The 20,437-nt window shown below is 34.9% G+C and overlaps 1 protein-coding gene across 1 annotated transcript in view; it reads left to right on the top strand.

Annotated features, from left to right (window-relative positions):
- CNTN6 (contactin 6) overlaps nt 1-20,437 on the top strand; it is a 155,622-nt gene that overhangs the window by 47,270 nt on the left and 87,915 nt on the right. The window contains 2 exon segments of the mRNA XM_055344121.1: nt 6,639-6,842; nt 9,093-9,195. Coding sequence (XP_055200096.1) covers nt 6,639-6,842; nt 9,093-9,195 — 307 coding nt within the window.

Genomic DNA, 20,437 nt, shown 5'->3' with positions numbered 1-20,437 from the left:
AAAACTTTCTTGATATTTGAGAGGAGAACTCAAGGAATGAGAGAGTGAAACATTGAGGAAAGGCAATTTGGGCAGAGGGAACAGCATGTGCAAAGGCCCTACAGTAGGGCTGCATCTGGCACATTGGAAGGATAGCAATAAAATAAGTGTGGATAAAGAAAAGTGAGCAAACAGGAGCATAGATGAGGTTGTAAGCACTGCCTTAAAGATATTTTAGAGCCTTTGAATTTTACTCTGAGTGAGGTTAGAATGGATTGTATGGTTTTGAGCAAAAGACTGACATGCTTTCTCTGACTTCCAGTTTAAAAAGTTTATTCTAGGGAATAGACCATAAAGAGACAATAATATGAGGAATTAAAGGTGATTACAATCACTTAGGTGATAAGTAACAGTGACTTGAACCAGGATGATAGCAGCAGACAGGTGAACAAGTAACCATCTTTGGTAAATAATTAGAGGGTATAACTAAAATAATTTCCTGAAAGATTGGATGTAGGTTGTAAAGAGAAAGAGAGGAGTGGAAATAGCAAGTGTTGTTACCTGTATTGGAGAATATGTAATACCACCTACAGAGGTAAATTGATTTGCCTAGTATTAGTGTACCGTGTTAGAACCAGAAAGATCATGTACCTGACCAGAGTCCCAGAATTAATTTTCCCAGGTCCAGTGCTCTACATTTCCTCTGTCTACTTTCAGAATCTTACTTTTCCTGGTAAGAATATTTTCCCTTCCGTTCTAGCACATCAAACAGAACTCTCATGTTATATACTCTTTCCATTTGTACAGCCCAGGATTTCTCAACAGCAGCACTATTGACAATTTAAGTGTGAGATAATTCTTTGTTATGGGGTTTCTCCTGTGCATTGTGAAGATGTTTAGCAACATCTCTGGCCTGTGCCCATTTGAGGCTAGTAGCGGCTTTCTCCCAATAGTGAGAAGGGAAAAAAATCTCCAGATATTGCCAAATATCCTCTCTCAGGCAAAATCACCATGGTTGAGAACCACTGGCATGACCTATCTCTTATATTCTCTGTATTTAATTCACTCATAGAGGATGGGAATTGAGAAGCAAAAAGGAAGTCTAGACCTTCTGTATTTGCCTCCCATGACTTACCCAGTCTTCCTTAAAGTTGGAGGCTTCTCAGAAGTTCCTTCAGAAGCTGACTGTGTTTTCGTTCCTTCTCCAGGTAGGACTTGCCAGTACATGAAGAGTCCTAGAGTTCTTTGGAAGCTAGCAATAATAGGAACTCAGAGGGCCTTTATTTAGTGGTTGTTTGTAGGTCACAAAAGCAGCTATCTCCATGATTATGAACAGGAGATGTATAAATCAAAAGGCATCTAAGAAAATCTAGGTGGTTAAGCAATAATTGTGGGACAAATGGGAACTCAAATAGGAGTGGTTGTAAAGGTGTCAAGGCAGTGTTCTGGATTACATCATAAACTTGCCCAATACCAATATCAATGACTTCAACCCAGAAAAGGAATTATTTTTCTTGGATTAGGTCTTTGCCACTGAGCTAGCATAGCCTTGATTTACCACTCAGCAGGCAGTCACATTTAACCCTAGAGCTCTGCACAAGGTTTGTAGTAAAGTATACTCATTCCAGAATATTCCAAAGGGGAGATTTATCCACTAAATCTGGGCACTATGCTTCAAATTCCTTATTCTTCTCATTTATTTCCTACTTCTAGAAACATACTACCAAGTTTAAGGTCTGCTTTACAGAGCCAGTAGAAGTTCTCAGTGTCAGTGTTTATTACTATTGGTGTCTTTCGCATGGGATACTTGCCCTCTAATAAAAATAACATCCCATATAATGGGTACAATTGCATATATCTCTTGTGTTTCTATTTTAAATATTACAGTGCAAGATATAGGGCTGTAAAAGATGTCAAAACATAATCATGCTCTAGGGAAAATAGAATTTGTTGTATGCTTGAGAGAACAGCAGATAGAGTTTTCAATTGCTTATTGCAGATGTGCCATTTCTAATAATAATAAAATTGTAGAGGATAGTGTCAATGTGAAACTACCAGCAATGCTTCAGAAAGGACCAATTATCCTTCAGTTCTGATGTTACTGCTGAATCATCACAGGGAAAATGCATCACAATCATTAATAACAGATAAATGTCATAGATGGTGGAGAAAATATTTTAAAAACTCAATGATTTCAAGTTAAATGGCTCATGAATTATACATTTAATTAAGAAAAGACAAATGGGAAGAATTTTAAACTTCCAATTTGTAAGGTATTTTTTTTCTTTCCCCATTAAATACATACAAATTAAGTATGACAGTGGCTGATGATGGAACAAAATAGATAAGAGCCCCCACTACAGCCTGGCTATTTGGGTGAATGGGAATAGAGATACTATGGGGAGATGGCAGATGGGAAGGATGAAAAATACAGTGACAGGAAGGTCTTGCAGGTTAGCATCTTCACCAGTTCACAGAGGAGCACAGAGAAGTACCTGGTGTCTAGTCACAGAGCTGCTGCCATCTTCCCCCTGCTCACCCACCCATAAAATGAGAAGATTGAGCTGGAAGATCTTTTGGTCAGCTTCCATCCCAGACATGCCATGCATCTGTGAACTAAGGAACATCCTTTTTTTCCTGGGTCCCAAACACCACCCAAAGAGACTTTTAAAATATAGTCACCATTTTATCAAACTCTGAGCCATTTCCCTTCCTAGTATGATTATACAGAAGAGATTTGGAATTACTGTTATATTAGTGATTTTCAAAGTAGTGTTCCAGGACCCACCAGTGCCAGCATTTCCAGGGTATTTGTTAGCAATGCAAATTCTCTGGCTCCTTCCCAGACACACTGAAAAAGATACTGGGAGGGTAGATCCCAGCAGTTTGTGTTTTACCAAATCCTCTGAGTGATTGTTACACACACTAAAGTTTCAAAATCTCTGCTCTAGTGAGGCCATTTTGGAGAAAAGAATTATTTCTTAATGGCTTAACAAATGTGTTCTGTTACCTGCTAGCAGTAGCTATAGATACATTGAAGTAATTGAAATGACAGGTTGACCTTTTTTTCTCTGTAAGATTCTGAGGAAATTGAACACAGGACAGACAGTGTTGGTAGATAAATAGAAAAGAAGAAAAGTGGTTTTAGGGAAAGAGCAAAGGATTTGGCATCTGAAGGATCTAGGTTCAAGCCCTCCACCTTTTACCTTTACAATTTACGCAAACAATGTGATGTTGGGAAATTACTTTTATATTCCTAGCTCTAGTACCTTCTCCTTTTTAATGGGCATATTACCAACAGCCAATTAGCTCCACAAAATAAAATTTTGAGATGACGCAACAGGTATGAAATAAAAGTACTCATTTTTTATTATTATTCTTTATGTAATCTTCCTTATTTCTGGACCACTTTCTTTTGGCAGCTTCTAAATGTTCCACTATTAAAGAAGGAATAGATCAGAAAGTTTTAGCAACTAAGGTAAAAAGGAATTCACCAAGGGAGAAATGGAAATTACAGTCTCTGGTCTCAAGATTATAGGGTAAAGAATACAAAGATTTGTTGGGCATTAGTGGCAACCTGTAATTTCTGTTAAGTGAGAAGGGTTAACCTTGGATTTCAGAGAGCTAGAGCTCGTTCCTCTCCCCAGATCACCACTGAATAAAGATCCCTAAACTGAGACATGGCCCTGGGAATTTACTCAATATTGTCTTTATTTCACAAAGGTTCAAAAGATGAGGAGTCACTGACAACAAGGGAATCTGAACTATATTTTTTCCTCCTCTTTATATTGAGGAGAAATTTACTATCTAGATACCTCTCAGTTTCAAACAAAAACCCTTTGAGCATCTCTTTGGTGGAGACAGTAACAGGCTTAGAAGTGAGGCAGCAAAGGACATCAGTAAAAAAACTTAGAAGCAAGAGACCACATGAAATGATAAAAGACTCCAGTAGGGACTTGCAAAAGCAATGAAGTTTCAATACCCTGCAACAGGATAAGAATGTCAAAGCATATTTTCAAAAATAAAAAGTGAGTCGCATTTATGCATACTTGATCTAAAGCATAAGGCTCTTAAGGAGATCAAAGGAATGCTAAGGGTGGAGTAGACAATTCATAGAAACATAGGTTTCACTTCCTGTTCATTGCAAAAATAAATGTTTTTGCAACATCTCAAGCATTGCTCATCCACCCTCTGCTTGGTCATCTTTAATGATAGCTCATTACCTCACAAATCACCTGCAGTTATAACTGAAGTTTAGATTGGTCTTCTTTATATTAAGGGCCATATGGCCTTCTGTAACCCTCAACAGCCAAGTCCTATTTTTTGCCTGCTGGGCATCAATAGAAAGGGCTTTATTTAACCCTTTATGCACATGACAGCAATTCCATCTATGAAGACCGCTCAATTATTCTTTCCCACCTTGCCCCAAGGTAAAAATCTAACTTCTTTTTGTTTTCTTTGTGACTTAACTTCTGGCCTTTGTTATGTTGGTTATCTGTCTCTTGATATACTTGAGAATTTTAATTCCCCTTTCAGTAAGGGGTGCTCTGAACATAATATTCTGGTTCAACCACTTGAGTCATTTGTAAGGTGTTGAAAATACAGATTCCATGATAATTCACTCAGATAAAAGGAAATCAAATTGCTAGGAATAGGATTAGCTATCTGTATTTTAATAAGCTTCCTTCGTGATTCTAATGTGCTCTGAATAAAACATAATACTCCAGTCTGAACAGTTCAGAGTAAGAATGAAAAATAATATTCATCATATTGTTTTACAAGTTGTATGTAATTCATTTCTAGTGTTTAGTTTTCCTGACACTATTTCCATCCTGGTTTTTTTCCTATTTATATAAATATTACATAGTAATTAAAAATTATAATATGACAGAAACACATTATGCAGAGAGTAAAAGCCTTTGTATTTCCTCCCATCACCCTAAGAAAACTTCGGTATACGTTCTTCGGTTGCTAAATATAATAATTTGTATATAGAAACACACATACACACATATACATATACACAGTGCTAAACATCTTGATTTACAACATGCTTTTCACATAACCATACATCTTGGATTTTTTCTACCTGAACAGTACTTTTATAGATTTAATGGCATCCTGTTTTCTCATTTGACACATAAGTGACATTTTGTTGATTGATCTCTGATGTATCATCCCCACATATTTTCTTCCTTCTGACAATTATATCAGAGTTCTCTCAGTATAGATGAATTCATTTTTACTAACTTATGAGTTGTTGTTAGAATTTAAGATTTTAGCTCCTCCCCACCATTAATGGTCCGTTTGTAGATCTTTTCTCCCTCTTTCCTTCCTTCCTTTTGTGCTTTCTAAAATTGGGTTCTCTGAGTGTACCGTTAATGCTTTATTTTTAACTTAGTGAAAGAGATGACAAAGATGACAACACTTCCTCATGAGTTTTTCTCTATAGATGAAATTAAGGTCAGAATAGCTATTGATGTGTATTTCCTCCTCATTCTTCAGAGAATTTAAATTCTGTAAAGTTAGTGAAAAATGTTTCATATAGTCTGCTTGCACCTGGGATAGACCACTAGAACATATCAGAAATAATTAGTCATTTTTGGCTTTACTATACCTTGCTCCTGCACTCATTTTTAATAAAAGTGCAGACGACAAATATGACCCATAGCCTCTGCCTGAACAAGAGGACCCTAGTTGCTTCAACAGCTCTTCTATGAGCTGTGATTTCCTAGTATGTGATTTCCAAGTTCATGTGTAGGTAAAGATGTTTTTCAGCTGTGTATTTCGCTTCTTCACCCTTACTACACTTAAAAACCTTAATTCACAAGAAATGTTTTTCTTTGTTCAAATATTTCTGGCTAAAATTTTTTCAAATTGACATGTTATTTGTGCAAAGATATGGAACAACTATAAGTCTCATATATTTCTGGTGGAGACGCCAACTGGTACAACTTTGGAAAATTCTTTTGTAGTTTCTTATAAAATTAAACATACATCTATTTCACTCGAAGGAACTTATCCAGGAGAAATGAAAATGTTGGTAGTCATTTCAGCGTGATACATAATGGTCCCAACCTGGAAACCATCCAAATGTTCATCAGTAAGAAAGTGGCTGAACAAATTGTGGTATATTTATAAAATGGAATATTAGCAACAGAAAGGAATGAGGTACTGTCACACAACATAAGAGAAAATTTTTAAAAAATATATGTTAAAAGAACTCAGACACAGTTTAGTGTGGACATCCTTTGGGCCATATATTGAAAGACATTGCTTTAATATGTCTTTATTACTGGAGAAATTACTGGAGAAATACAGTGTGCATTTTATGCCTATAATATTTTATATATGTTATAGCTTTTCTTTTCTTTTTCGTTATAGCTTTTCTTAATACATTTGTCCACTTGTTCTCTTGGCATGCCATTATTACACCCCTAAATGCACAAATGCAATGATGGGCAGGAAGACATATAACTTATCATCCAAATTTGAATATATTTGAATATAAGGGAATATTACAATTATATCAAGACAGCAAGCATAAACTGGACAAACAGGTGCATACTTTTATTCTAATTATAGAGAAAAGGGCACAAAATTTTCAGGTAAGAATGAATACGGTAAGGATAATGCTTATTTTTTTTTCTGTTTTCTAGATTTATCTTATGCATGGACCTTCAATGATAACCCCTTATATGTTCAAGAGGACAAAAGGAGATTTGTATCACAAGAGACAGGAAACCTATACATTGCCAAAGTGGAACCATCAGATGTGGGCAACTACACTTGCTTCATAACAAACAAGGAAGCCCAGAGAAGTGTTCAAGGACCACCCACTCCATTAGTGCAGCGCACTGATGGTAAGATGATGAGCTATCTTGGGAATATACTTTGTCCATCGCTTTTTGAAGCCTGGGGACATCTGTTGAGGTTTCAGCTTCCCTCTGGTTGAGGAGCCATATCATCAATGAGTTGAAGTCCAATTTACAAATATGATGAAAATCAGATATTATAAAAAATATAATAGAAAATTCTCTGACTCATTCACTTGGTGCAGTTTATATGATTCTCAGTATATTGTGCCATTGGAATATATCCTTTCTTTGCTTAAGGAACATCTAATATTTAAAAAGTTTGTTTGCAAGAGTAAGCGTGTGTGTGTGCACGTGTGGATGCTGCCAAACTTATTAATTGAATAATATTTTTTTCAGTGAGAATAGGATGCAGCTTCTCTTTAATGCCTCTTTCTTCTCCATGTTTATCTTTTTTGTTCACACTTTATTCACCTGACTGGCAAAATGGAGGGAAAAAAACTCACATCCAAGGAAAGTAAAGCAAGCAAATATTAATTATAACATTCCAAAGAGGAATGAAACACGAGATTCATACTAATTATATTTCTCCAAGGAAGATAATTCAAATTAGTCTCTGATGAGTTTTGTAGCTTAGTCAAGACGTAGCTGGCACCAGATTTAGAAAGCTAGAAAACCTAGGGAAGTCATTGAGTAGAATAATCCTCAAGTCGATTCTTTAATTAAATATTCACAGTGGTAAATGTAAAGATAGAAAACCTGTTGATGCATTTGATGATCAGATCTGGACTTGAAATGTAGTACCTCATAGAGTTTTTCTCTTCTCTGACGATTTTAAGAAGAGCAAGAACATAATGCTAATGATGACTAACAGAATCATGGAACTAGCTCCATACTGGTAGTTCTTATGACAGAGCTTTTATAATCACTAACCACCCAAACATGTTTGCGTAGTCTTCATTCAGAATTCAGCAACCACTAGATTTATTCATAAGTCCAATTTCTTCCCTTCAGTGAGTATTCAGTTCATCACAGAAAGAGCTCATAACCAATAATATGAATAGAAATTCTACCATTTTTCCTTTTTTTGGTCTACTTTTAGTTTCTGCTTCTCCCCTTCTTAATTCCTTCATTCTTCTATCCCCTCTATTCTCCTTAATACATACATGGTAAAAACAGATCAGAAGAATTATACAATATTAATGGTATTTATATAAGAAATATCAAATCTCTTCTAAAAGTAGTCACTCAAGAACTATAAGAGGTCAAGAAAATAGAACATAGAAAATTTAACCGATTTAGTTGGCTGAACTAGTACTCTCTACCACATCAACCATAGCTTCTTTGAATGTTTGGAATGATCAAGATCTTAAAAATCAAGTATTTTTATTTGATACATATTTTGTAAGTTTCAGCTTCTGTGCAGTTGTACTGGACACAAATAAATAATTTACTTTTGGAATGTATTACTCTGCTATTTAGTATGTAAGTTAAAAGAAAAAAAAGAATCAAATATTTGAAGAATCTTGATTTGCCACTGATTAAATTAATTGAGTTAATGAGGATAGCCTAGAGAGATTTTTCTGTTTTACCTCTCGTAGATAGCATATTTACATATATTAGACTACTGTCCTATTCTTATCCTTGCCCATATCCACAATTCCTTATTGAAAAATTTGAAACTATAAAAACAACTGTTTTTTAATAAGTGTATAGCAAACTGCTTTAGCAGTAAATCCTTGATGAACTGACATAAGCAGATTTATGTCTTTACTTCAATTACTGTTTTACTTCATAGGTTTTGTTGTGGAAATACTGTTATTCTGTATTAAGAGAACTCCTACAGTATTAGTTGAAAATTTCCTTATTCCTGAACAGATCTGGCCCCATGAGTTCCATGCAAGGGTAATAGATATGAGAAGACACTTTCTTGATAATTCAGAAGCATTTCAGAATCTAGGTGCATTAAAAAAAAAAAAAAAAGAATCTAGGTGCATTCATTTCTTAATTGGAAGACAAATTCTTTGTTAAGATTCTGATATGAAATATAGGGAAATTTGGGATGCCTCTACTCTGATACATTGATATATCTTAGATATTTCTTTTTTAAGCAAAAAAGGAATGCATTATTTCCTTAAGTAGCATCATATAGTTTCTTTGCCCTCTATCACTTATTGAAATATATAAAAATGTTGTTAATTGAAGGACAAAATAATCGGATTTTGGTTAATGAAGCATTTACTTCACAGAAAACCTCTATTCTCCAGAAATGCTGCTAGCTCTTTTGATATTTAACAGGTGTGATGGGGGAATATGAACCAAAGATTGAAGTTCGTTTTCCTGAAACTATACAAGCTGCAAAGGATTCATCTGTAAAACTGGAATGCTTTGCCCTTGGAAAGTAAGGTTTTTTTTTTTGTTTTGTTTTGTTTTGTTTTGTTTCTGGTTGTTTAATTTTTTTAAACCTTTTTGTTATTCAAACATTGCTCTAAGGTAAATTACCAAATAGATTTCAAATGCTGGGCAAAAATGGAACTTTCTGATTAGAATTTAAACAAACATGCCTAATACTCTGAAAATGATTGGGCCTCCCCTAAATGTGCTGATATTTCCTCTAGTTTGAGCATAATGAGTCCCATTTGGGCAGCATCTTGAGGAGGAATGTGTGTATTTGTATAAGATGGTGAACAAGTCACTAAATCTCCAACATATCCTTCACTCCATCTTATCCTACATCCAGCTATATATTGCCTGGAGTATCTTTTTGCTTAATTAATCAGCAATACTTGTAAGTGAAAAAATCTGCACTGCCGGTTTCCAAAATAAAACTAATTAAAGGCTATTGTTCATAGTAGATCATTAGAATTGAGCGAAACCTGCCCTGGTCGTGCAGGTACTTTGTTTTACTCAGATAAGTATTTATGAGCTAACAGGTTTAGAATGCTTTTAAGCCAGCCAAATATTTGCATTTTTGCATAGAGTATGCAGACAAGTCTTTGCCTTTTAGCTATATTCAGATTCATTTTTATGCCTCTAAGTACTGGTACCCAAGTAAGGAAGAGATAGACTAGATCTGCTGTTTTTAAAGTGTGCATATGAATTACCTAGGGACATGTTAAATTGTGATTCTGTAGGTCTGAGGTGAGTCTTGATTTTTCTATTTCTAACAAACCTCCAGGTAATGATGATTCTTTTCTATAAAACATATTTGGAATAGTAAGAGACTTGACCCTATCAAATTTGAAGGCTTACCTCTAAATACAGTCTCTTCCCAAAGTGGTCATCACATTTAGAAAAAGTAATTTACACTCCAAAACATGAAAAACATTTTTAAAAGTTTCCATTTTGTTATTAAGTAAATATGAAGCAGGAGAGCCAGGTTCTTGTCTCATGGAGTCAAAGAACGAAGGAGAGTGAGTAAAGCAATAGGGTTTTATTAAGCAAGGATACAAGGAAAAAAAGCTCTCAGGATTGAGAGGGGTCCTGGCAGAGCTGCCACTGAGGGCTTTTAGGGTTGGTCTTTTATTAAAAGCTAACCAGGGAACTTAAATCTTTTTAATTTCTCTACTGACAGCACCTTTGTGTAAGCGGGACAAGTGATAACATCTTTAATGGCTTACTTCTTTTTAGGGTCTGTTTTTAGTTTGTTGGTCACAGATGACTGTCATAAAAAAGACACCCCCATTCCCACCCCCGCAACAACTAGGGCAGTGTAGTCTGATGTGTTCCCTTACCCCTGGTTTCCTTACACTTAACACATTTTTGAGATTTCTGTGAACCTGATCATGGAGCCCCCTGCCTATCTCTTCCTAGCTAGCCCTACCTGTCTTTTTATCAGATATACTAAGTCTTCTTAAGTTCCTTTCCATATATGAAATTTTGTAGATCTTTATATTAAATTTCTCAAGTTATTCATTTCTCATGTATTTAAGAGATCATATCTTATTTTCATCCAATATTGTTCCCATAGTATTTGTCCAATAATTACCAACTGATTAAATCATGCTTAAGAAAGTGACGAAAGGGGACTTTATGTCACAGCCTTTTAAGGTATGATTAACTTTTGCCACTTTCAAGCTTTCTCCAAAACTAAAGTTTATTAAAAAAAAACATAAAATGTTAGCAAAATACTTTGAGAATTAGACAATTTACTTAAAAAGACCAATAAAAGCATCTGAAAGGAATATTTATAGTTGATTCTATTATATTTGGCATCAGGAAATATGGATTCCTGTAATTTAAAAAATACTCTTACATAGTAAATAACTTTGAAAATTATTGAGGCTGGCTCTCAAGAATCTCATGTAAATAAATTCACCTGATTTTAAATTCTGAACTTAGAAACTTTTAAATAAATGATTAAGATAACTGCTTGTGAAACCAATGAAGACAGATTCAATTTGCAATATTCTCCAGAGTTGTCTATTAGCAAATATGTTTCTTAACCTTTATGAATTTCCACATACTCATCCAAGAGGAGTTATAATGATACCTGCCTTTTATGTTATTTTGAAGTATAGAGTGGATATTACACGTAAAAAAACATTTAGCACTAAGCTTGGCATTTAGGCAATGAACGTTCATTGAATTATTCTGAATCCAAAATGCAAATTATCTTTATCTTTTTGTCTAATCAGTGTTTGAATTAGTGAGGATGAGGGAATTAGATATCGGTATCTCAGAGGATCTACATGTCCATTCCTTTTGTCTCTTATACTCATGGCAGTATAAGAGAGAACAAAAAAAGAAGCTCAATTCTGGAGTAGAAAAGAGGAGCAAACAAGAAGAAAACTTGGTTGATCTGTAGAGGCTTTGAATTGCTCACATATCAGATTTCTTAATTTTATGTTTACATTTTATTTCTAAAAAATTCAAATCTACAGAAATGTTAAAAGAGCAATACATGGACAATTATGTCAGTTATATATATCCTTCACCTGAGCCAGCGAAGTATAAATCTTTGTCTCATTCCCTTCTCTCTCTGTCCTCTGCTGACTGTCTCTCTCTCTTCCTCTCTCAACACACACACCCATACTCACACCCACGCACATGCCATGCATTAAAACAGATAGGTGATAGGTTCTAATTTGGCCTGCATTTTGGTGAAAGATATGTCACTCAAAATATTGCTAAAGATCCACATTCCATTTTCAGGTCAGCTTGCTATGAAATGGAGTGGTGGAGGAAAGGAAAAAAGCAGAGTCAGGAAATGTTGACCATCCCAGTTAAAGTTCCGCATTTGACCTCACTCTTGATCCATTCATGGGTACATTCTATAAGAATTCACTGGAAGGAAATGGAAGGAGTGAATTAATAATCCAAATAGGGGAGCCACAGCCTTAGGCTATATGAGGGAAATTGTTGAAAATTCTCAAATGGAATGCTTTAGAAATAAATGAAATCTTCTCTTTTATTTATCTCGTGGTGTTAACAATTAACACATTAAAACCTGACAACTGGTGAAATTGCATGTGCTAAAATGTATTATCTTAAAAACATGTAGGAGTACCTAAGCTTCCTGATATAATTTGTACTAGCAATATTGGACTTAGGAAAATTTGAGTTGGAAAAATAATAGTTAAAAAAACCCTCTTGAAATGTTAAATCTCATGGATAAACTGTATATTCACTGTTAAGTTTATACATAGAAGATGTGTTGCGCATGAAATAAAATGAAGAAGAATGGAAAATGATGAGAATAGAAATAGAAAATTGCTGAGGAAATAATTGGTTTACTGGAATATACTCCATAAGATTTTCTGTGACAAAATCAATCAATATTGAGATTATGTTTCTTATAGTCATTAATATGAGATTGAAACTCCTTGGGGTTAAAATGGAAAGTCCAAAGCATCCACTAGGTCAAAGTGATAGTTTTAAAGTAACCTGTATAAGAAACACATATTTTGTGTAATTGCAGTGTAGATGCATTTCTCGTTTCTATAGGTGGATGAAATGCATGTGAAAATGTTTTGTATATTTTGGAAAATATTATACATCTACTATACAGCTACTAACAAAAAGTTTTTATATATGCTTGCCAGCAGTTTTCATAGAACAAATTGCATTGCAATTGAGACACTGCAAACATACTGAAAATGCCTTTTAGTCTATTATAAAATTTGTCATTTATACTATGACAACTTTTTAAAAATTTGCATAATTAATAAAAACAACACATTCTCTAAAAAATTATTATAGGATAGGCATAAAATAACAACCTGAAAATGTTAAAAATCAAACCTCTTGCTTTATAAATTATAAATCAATATTTGCAGATTTATTACAAAGTCCTTTTACAAACTCTACTAAAAATAATTATGGATCATGTTCTCTGACATGTCTTCATGAATATATTGCCATGTTGAATTTGGGCTTTGTTATTCTTTTTTTTTTTTCAAATATAGGAACTGCTTTGTACAAATCAATTTAAATTTCCTTGTTCACTTTCTGAGGTGCCACATTTCTTTTTAAGATGTTCGATCAACACAAAACTGAGCAAAGCTAATTTGCCGAAAAAAATCAAAGTTCTTTTTCTTATTAACAAGGTTTCTAAACACTTTCATTAAATAATGAATGCTTTTTATTTTATAAAATATATATCATTAAGCAAGCATTTATATATTTTGATACATAAGAGAGATAAATAGTGAAAGGGAAGCAGGAAGAGAGGGAGGAAGGGAGGAAGGCAATCAATAGGTGAAACGGTTGGTATATGGGAGGGGAAAATTAAGACAGGTCAGTGCTATGTCTTATTCTTACTAAGTTTTTTTTTATTTTTAGGACCTAAGATGGTTTCTAAAATGCTGACTGGTTTTCATTAAATGTGGGTGGAATACAGCAAACACATACTTGCATAATTACGCAATATCTTCCTTTTCCTGTGGAATATTCCTTCTCTTGAATGTATAGCTTTTTTGGGTGCTTGTATCATGACTGGTGTTCTCTGAGCTCCTTCGGAGGCTCTATGACATAGTAGCTGTCATTAATCTTGGCAAATCCCAACCATCGTCACTTCAGCTATTTCTTCTATTTTTTTTTCTTTGTTCTCCTTCTGGTATTTCTGATAAATATCTGTTGCACCACTTGTAGTTGCCCACAGTTGTTGGATATTCTGGGTTTCTGATTTTGTTTGTTTGCTTTTCATTCTTTTTTCTCTTTGCATGTAAGTTTGGGAAGCTTCTACTGCTATTTCTTCTAGTTCACCTATTTTTTCCTTAGCCATGTTCAGGCCACTGGCAAGCCTATCAAGGAATTCTCACTTGTATTACAATGTTGTTTGCTGTTTCTTTTTCTTTTCTTTCTTTCTTTTTTTTCTGGCATTTCCTTTTGATCATTACTTACAACTTCCTTTTCTCTGCTTACATTAATCATATGTTTCATGTGTTGTCTGTTTTTTTCCATTAGAGCCCTTAGCACATTAACCATAGTAATTTTAAATTTCCAGTCTGGTAATCCCAGAATATTTGCCATATTTGAGGGTGGTTCCAATGCTTGCTTTGTCTCTGCAGTCTGCTTATTGATATGCTTTGCATTTTTGTTGTTGTCATTGAAACCATAGATGAGGTTTATCAATTAAACGGAATTGGGGTTATTAGATTTTAGTGTGAGGTTTTATGTTTATCCAGCAAGGAGTTAAGATGTGTTTACTGCTTACCATTTTTGTTTACTGTAGCTGTGGTGTCAGAGGCTAACATTTTCTCTGTTGTCTTTGTTTGTGCCTCCCCTATTGTCTTTGAGTTTCCCAGGAGACTCTTTCTTGTGTAGAGTCTGAGGTCTACAGTTCTTTCAGCTATAATCCCTTGCTATTATACAGGATCCTTATTGATAATATGAAATTCCTAGCTTGCTAATTTTATCATCTTTGTTATTTATGAATCTGTGTCTGTTGACTTCTTTTTCTTCTAGTCATGATTCTCATTTTTACACTTTTTTAGGTTATCTAGTAATTTTAGATTGAATTTTAAACATAATGAATGTTACATTGTTATATCCTGATTATGGCATGTTTATTTAAAGTATTGGATTTTATTGACAGGAGTTAAGTTACTATAAATCTGCTTGATCTATGGTTTATTATTAAGCTTCCTTAGACTACATATAGAATAGACTTTAGTCTGAGGCTAGTTAACTAGTAAGATACATCCCCCTATTGAATGCTCCAAATATTTACTAAGTCTCTTTTCTAGTAGCTCAGAGGAACTCAACTCTCTTATAGCCCTGTTTGAGCTCTGAAAATTGTTCTATGCTGAGTCTCATGTGACACGCTTATGCACTTTCTTTTCATTACCCCATTATCTCTGATACTTTGCTCTGCAATCCCAGTCACTTAATCTTGTGTGTCTCCTCAACTCAGAGAAATATTAATGTCCTATTTAGGTTTCTCTTCCTTATTCTCTTCTCTGGAAAATACCTGTATATAGAAAACAGGATACCAAAGTCTTGCTTTGTGTATTTCCTCTCCTTTAGGGATCACAGTTTTGTGCCCTCCATTGTTATATTTCTGGAATCAAGTTTGTTTCCCATGTAATTGTCTAGTTTTTCATTTGTTTCGAGCAGAAAGGCAAGTGTAGTCCCAGTGATTTGAACATAGTTGGAAGTCATGTATTGTTATTATTGCCAATTGTGAAGGTAAATACAGTAAAGTTTAAAGAAATTAACTAATCCACATAAATTGCAGATCTGGAATTCTAATCTAAATCGCACTGATTCAGTCTTCAAAACTCACACTCAGCCAGCCCAGGTGGCTCAGCGGTTTAGCGCACCTTTAGCCCAGGGTGTGATCCTGGAGACCTGGGATCGAGTCCCACATCAGGCTCCCTGCATGGAGCCTGCTTCTCCCTCTGCCCATGTCTCTGCCTCTCTCTCTCTCTCTCTCTCTCTCTCTGTCTCTGTCTCTGTCTCTCATGAATAAATAAATAAAATCTTAAAAAAAACCTCACACATAGCCATTTGATATTTGCATCAAATTATCTTTTAATATATGAATTCATTCACTGTGTGTAGAGGTAGTTAGCCCCAAGTCTGTAAATGTTTTCCTAACAAAAGCCTTGAAAACTTTCAGTAAAATGTTTAAAAGATTTTATCTGGGGAATGGAATTATAGATACATTTCCCATTTAGAGTCTCTATAATTACTAACATTTCAGTAACAAGTAAGTTTTATCTTTATACATTATAAATTTTTTAAAGTTTCAAAATATAACCTTTTGAAAGCAGCCTTTGGGAGGCTGCTGCCATCAGGTAGGCAGGGAGACTAGAGAGTAAAGTGTAGGGAAAGCTGACCTGAGTGTTTACTCATGGAAGCTAGCCATCTTAAACCACCATAGACTAGTGTGAGTAGAGAGTAATTAAGACAAAATTTTAGATACCTGCTTGAACTTTAATTGCTATGACTGTGGGGATATGTAACCCACTTTCTATGTTGGGGTTTCAGAGTTGACATGATCACAGCTTTCAACTCTCAGCTTTGTCTCATTTGTTTAACATGACAGACTCTTAATTATCTAAGCTGCAAATTAACTGTATTGTAAAACACCCTGAGAAACTCTGTGTATAGGTGCTATGCAAATGTAGTATGACTGACTGATATATTTTAGTGTCTACTGTTAGGAAAATATAGGCCTTTGCTGTTTGTGCAGAAGTTAAACTGATATCCCTCATAAACTCTTCTACTGCTCTTATAAACAACCAAACATATTTTCCTTTTTTTTTTTAACCTTAATTTAGTAACTTTGCTGCTAGAGCTCAAAAATGTAAATAAATTAGTAGCAGCACTGAATGTTCTATGTATTCAGGAGCTTTCATGCAGGACTATATTTGTGTATATATGTATATCTTATTTATTTTTTTTTCTAATTTATGAAAGAAAAGATACCCAGCTTGGCTATTACTTGCAATCAATAAATGTGAAGTTTCACTAAGATGTCTTTAGGTATTCCAGAACCTTCAGATGAAGAGAGGCTATCTAATGTTCACTTTTTTTCTTATACATATCGACATGATGGCAGATTATGGCACAAAAAAGTCCCTGTGAGACCTCAGGATGACAATGGTAGTTTCAAATCAAACTAAGTACATTCAGATCTTTTAGGCCTTTAACAATTAGCTTTAAATACAATCAAAGAGATACCTTAAACTTTTCCTATATGGATGTCTTATAAGTAATTTAGCTTTATTTTTTTGTCTCTTTCTCTCTCATTGAATTGAGTAGCTGAAGAGTGAAGTATTTTTCTTTGTAGAGTTTGTCTCATTTGCCCCACACTGAAACTTGATCTAAGTGCTTGCTAATTGTTTTGCATGTTATCATGATGCTGTGTTGCTTGGCATAAACTGATAAATTCTGGTAAATTCTATGGTAAGCTCCATAGAATGCACCCCCACACACATACACACCTGTTGACCATGCATGCAAATCTGAGACCTGATAAATATTCAAGCCAATCTTTGAGAAATTGAAAGGTATCAATCCTCAACAAACACATATACATGTGCACTCATCTAGGACTGAATGAATTATTAGCAGATTCCCTAACATTTCAAGACAACATTATGTTCTGGGAAGAGCATAGAATTTGAATTCAAAGAGATTAGTGTTTCAATCCTAAATTCTTCTGTCAAGAGCTGGGCTATTATGAGGAGTTTCCTTATCTATAAAATAAAGGCAAAATTAGATGATAGATAGATAGATAGATAGATAGATAGATAGATAGATAGATAGAATAGAATTGTTGTAAGGACTGGAAATATCATTAAACTTACCTACTTACCTACCAAAGTACTTGGCCCATAGAAGACAATCAATAAATAGTGACAATTTTATTAATTACAGTCATTGTCAGAGTTGCTTTAACTGAGGAGGTAAAAAGGAACACACAGGAAGGAGACATGGGATCCCTGCATTATATTTTGTGCTAACACAATCCTCAAGGACTTGCTTAGAATAATGGATTTACCATTTCAAAATTCTGTGGTTAATAACATATATAAGGATTACTATCATCCCCTCACTCACTCATTTAGCAAATTGGACGCACGTATTTCTTAACTCAGCAAATCTGCTTTGAAAACTTCATTCAATCATTAATTCCTTTATTCCTTCATTTATTCAGTCAGTCAGTCAGTCAGTCAGTCAGTCAGAGGAATTTTGCCAGCAGCATACACCAAAATAGGTGCTGGGGAAATAAAGATTACATATAGGCCACGAGGAGCTCACAGGCTTCTGAAGATAGACTGGATGCAACAAAACAGATAACACATTTTTCTTGGGATCTACTTTTTCCTTACAAACTTTCAGTGAAGGAAGATTCAAAGATACTCTGGGAAATTTACCGATTATCTTTTCCTCAGGCTACCCTTTGTTACACTGAGATTAGAGGGATTCACCCTCCATTCCTTTGGCAGAACTAATTTTAGGCTATTATTTAAGGGGTCCTTTAGATCTCTGAGAAATAGGAGATTCTTGCTTTTCTTTGTCTCCTTTCACCAATACTTTCTTTTAATTAACAGACCTTTTAATAACAGTTTAAGAACAGAAGAAATGAGCAGATAGAACAGCAAAATCCCATATAACCCCACACATTTCCCCCTATTACTAGTATTTTACATTAAGATGGTACATTTGTTTCAATTAATGAACCAATGTTTTTACTAGAATCCATACTTCAAGTTTCTTTGGTTTGGCCTAACATCCTTTTTTTCTTTTTTAATCCCAGGAGCCCATCTAAGGCTACCATTTTACACTGAGATTTTTTTTTTTCGTCTCCCTAGGCTCTTGTTGGCTGTAAAAGTGTTTCAGACTTCCCTTGTTTTTGATGACCTTGACAGTTCTGAGGAGTGATGGTCAGTGTCATTATAGGATCACCCTCTGTTGGAGTTTGTGTAATATTTTCCTCATATTTAGATGGAGGTTATGGTTTGGGGAAAGAAGAACCCAAAGGCAAAGTGCCATTTCACTACATCATATCAATGCTACTACGCTATCAAAATGATTTATGACTGCTGATGTGAGTCTTCATCACTCGGCTGAAGTAGTTTTTGTCAAGATGCTCCTCTGTAAAATTACTGATTTTTCTCTCCTTCCATATTGACCCTTTGGAAGGAGATTGGTATGCACCATCCTCACTTAATGAATAAGGAGTTATGCTTCACCTCCTTTAAGGTACTAAGTCCTTATAATTTATTTGGCATTCCTCTGCATGGGAGATTTGTCACTTCCCTCTCCCCATTTATTCATTTATTTATATCAGTATTGCGTAGTGGACATTTATTTTATACTTTAGGTTATAATCCCATATTCTTTTATTGATTGTGCTGTTCACATTGTTTCTATATATTATTTTGTAAAATGTTTTTTAAAAATTTTAGAACTAGGGATGCCGGGGTGGCTCAGCGGTTGAGTGTCTGACTTCCTCTCAGGGCATGATCCTGGATGGAGTTCCCCATCAGGCTCCCTGAAGGGAGCCTGCTTCTCCCTCTGTCTGCATCTCTGCCTCTCTGTGTGTGTCTCTCATGAATAAATAGATAAAATCTTTTTTAAAAAGATTAAAAATCTTAAAACCATAAACCGTGAATCTGTCTTTAAATCCTTAACCAATCTTCTTTACCCTCATTTTTGATGACGGGGACAGAATGTATGTTTTCAGTCAGCCTTCTCCTAGTAGACACTTATGTTCCTTTTGTTTCCATTTTTTGTTGCCATGAATAATGATGTAATGAATACTCTTGTGGCTATATTTTACCCATGTCCATGAGAACTTCCTCAGTATATTTTTAGAAAGTTAGAATTATTGGGTAAAAGGATTCTAAAAAGCTAAGTTTTCTGAAACGTGTTGCCAAATTCTCCTCAAGAACGCTTGTAAAAGGGCCACTTTCACAGACCAGCCTACAAGCTGGGCCTCTTTTGATTTTACTCTGAATACTCTATACTATGAATCCACAGTGTCAAAGATTGCTTTCATTTTTTCTTCTCCCAAGCCATAAATTGGAGTTTAACAGTGCTATTTCTAAAATTAAACTAATTTAAAGGCTCTAAAAATCATCCAAGAAGAATATATACGCTTCTGGAAGCAACTCGTCATCCTTCCCATCCCAGTCTATCACCACCTTTCTCAGGAGACCTACATTTCTTACTTTTTAAATAATTGGCAATTGCATGAGAGAGATTTCAAATCCAAGTACCAAGGTGGTACTGTGCTGAAGGAAAAGAAGTTACTTACTTCCTTTTTTTTCTCGCAGCCAACCTTGAAACCTATCCCTAGAAGCTTTTTTGGAATCTAGAGGCATCTCGGTATGTTAAGAAACAAAACAAAGCCACTCTATCCTTTCATCTTTGTCCTTGTACAAAAGGAAATCTATTCACCGGTTGTCAAACACGTTAGTTCATTAGATGAAGAATATATTTCTTAGCACATCCTAATAGAGCCTAATATGATAACTCATTTTATATCTGGTTAGTTCATGTAGGAACAGCAAAGCATGATGGTTTAGAGCTCAATCTCTATGAAACTATTTTTTGGGGGCAGCCCAGGTGACTCAGTGGTTTAGGGCCGCCTTCAGCCCAGGGTGTGATCCTGGAGACCATGGATCAAGTCTCATGTCAGGCTTCCTGCATGGAGCCTGCTTCTCCCTCTGCCTGTGTCTCTG

This window comes from Nyctereutes procyonoides, unplaced genomic scaffold (assembly GCF_905146905.1).
Source record: "Nyctereutes procyonoides isolate TBG_1078 unplaced genomic scaffold, NYPRO_anot_genome, whole genome shotgun sequence".
Lineage (NCBI taxonomy): Eukaryota > Metazoa > Chordata > Mammalia > Carnivora > Canidae > Nyctereutes > Nyctereutes procyonoides.
Note: the sequence above shows the minus strand (reverse complement) of the source record. Positions and strands in the feature narration are given on the sequence as shown.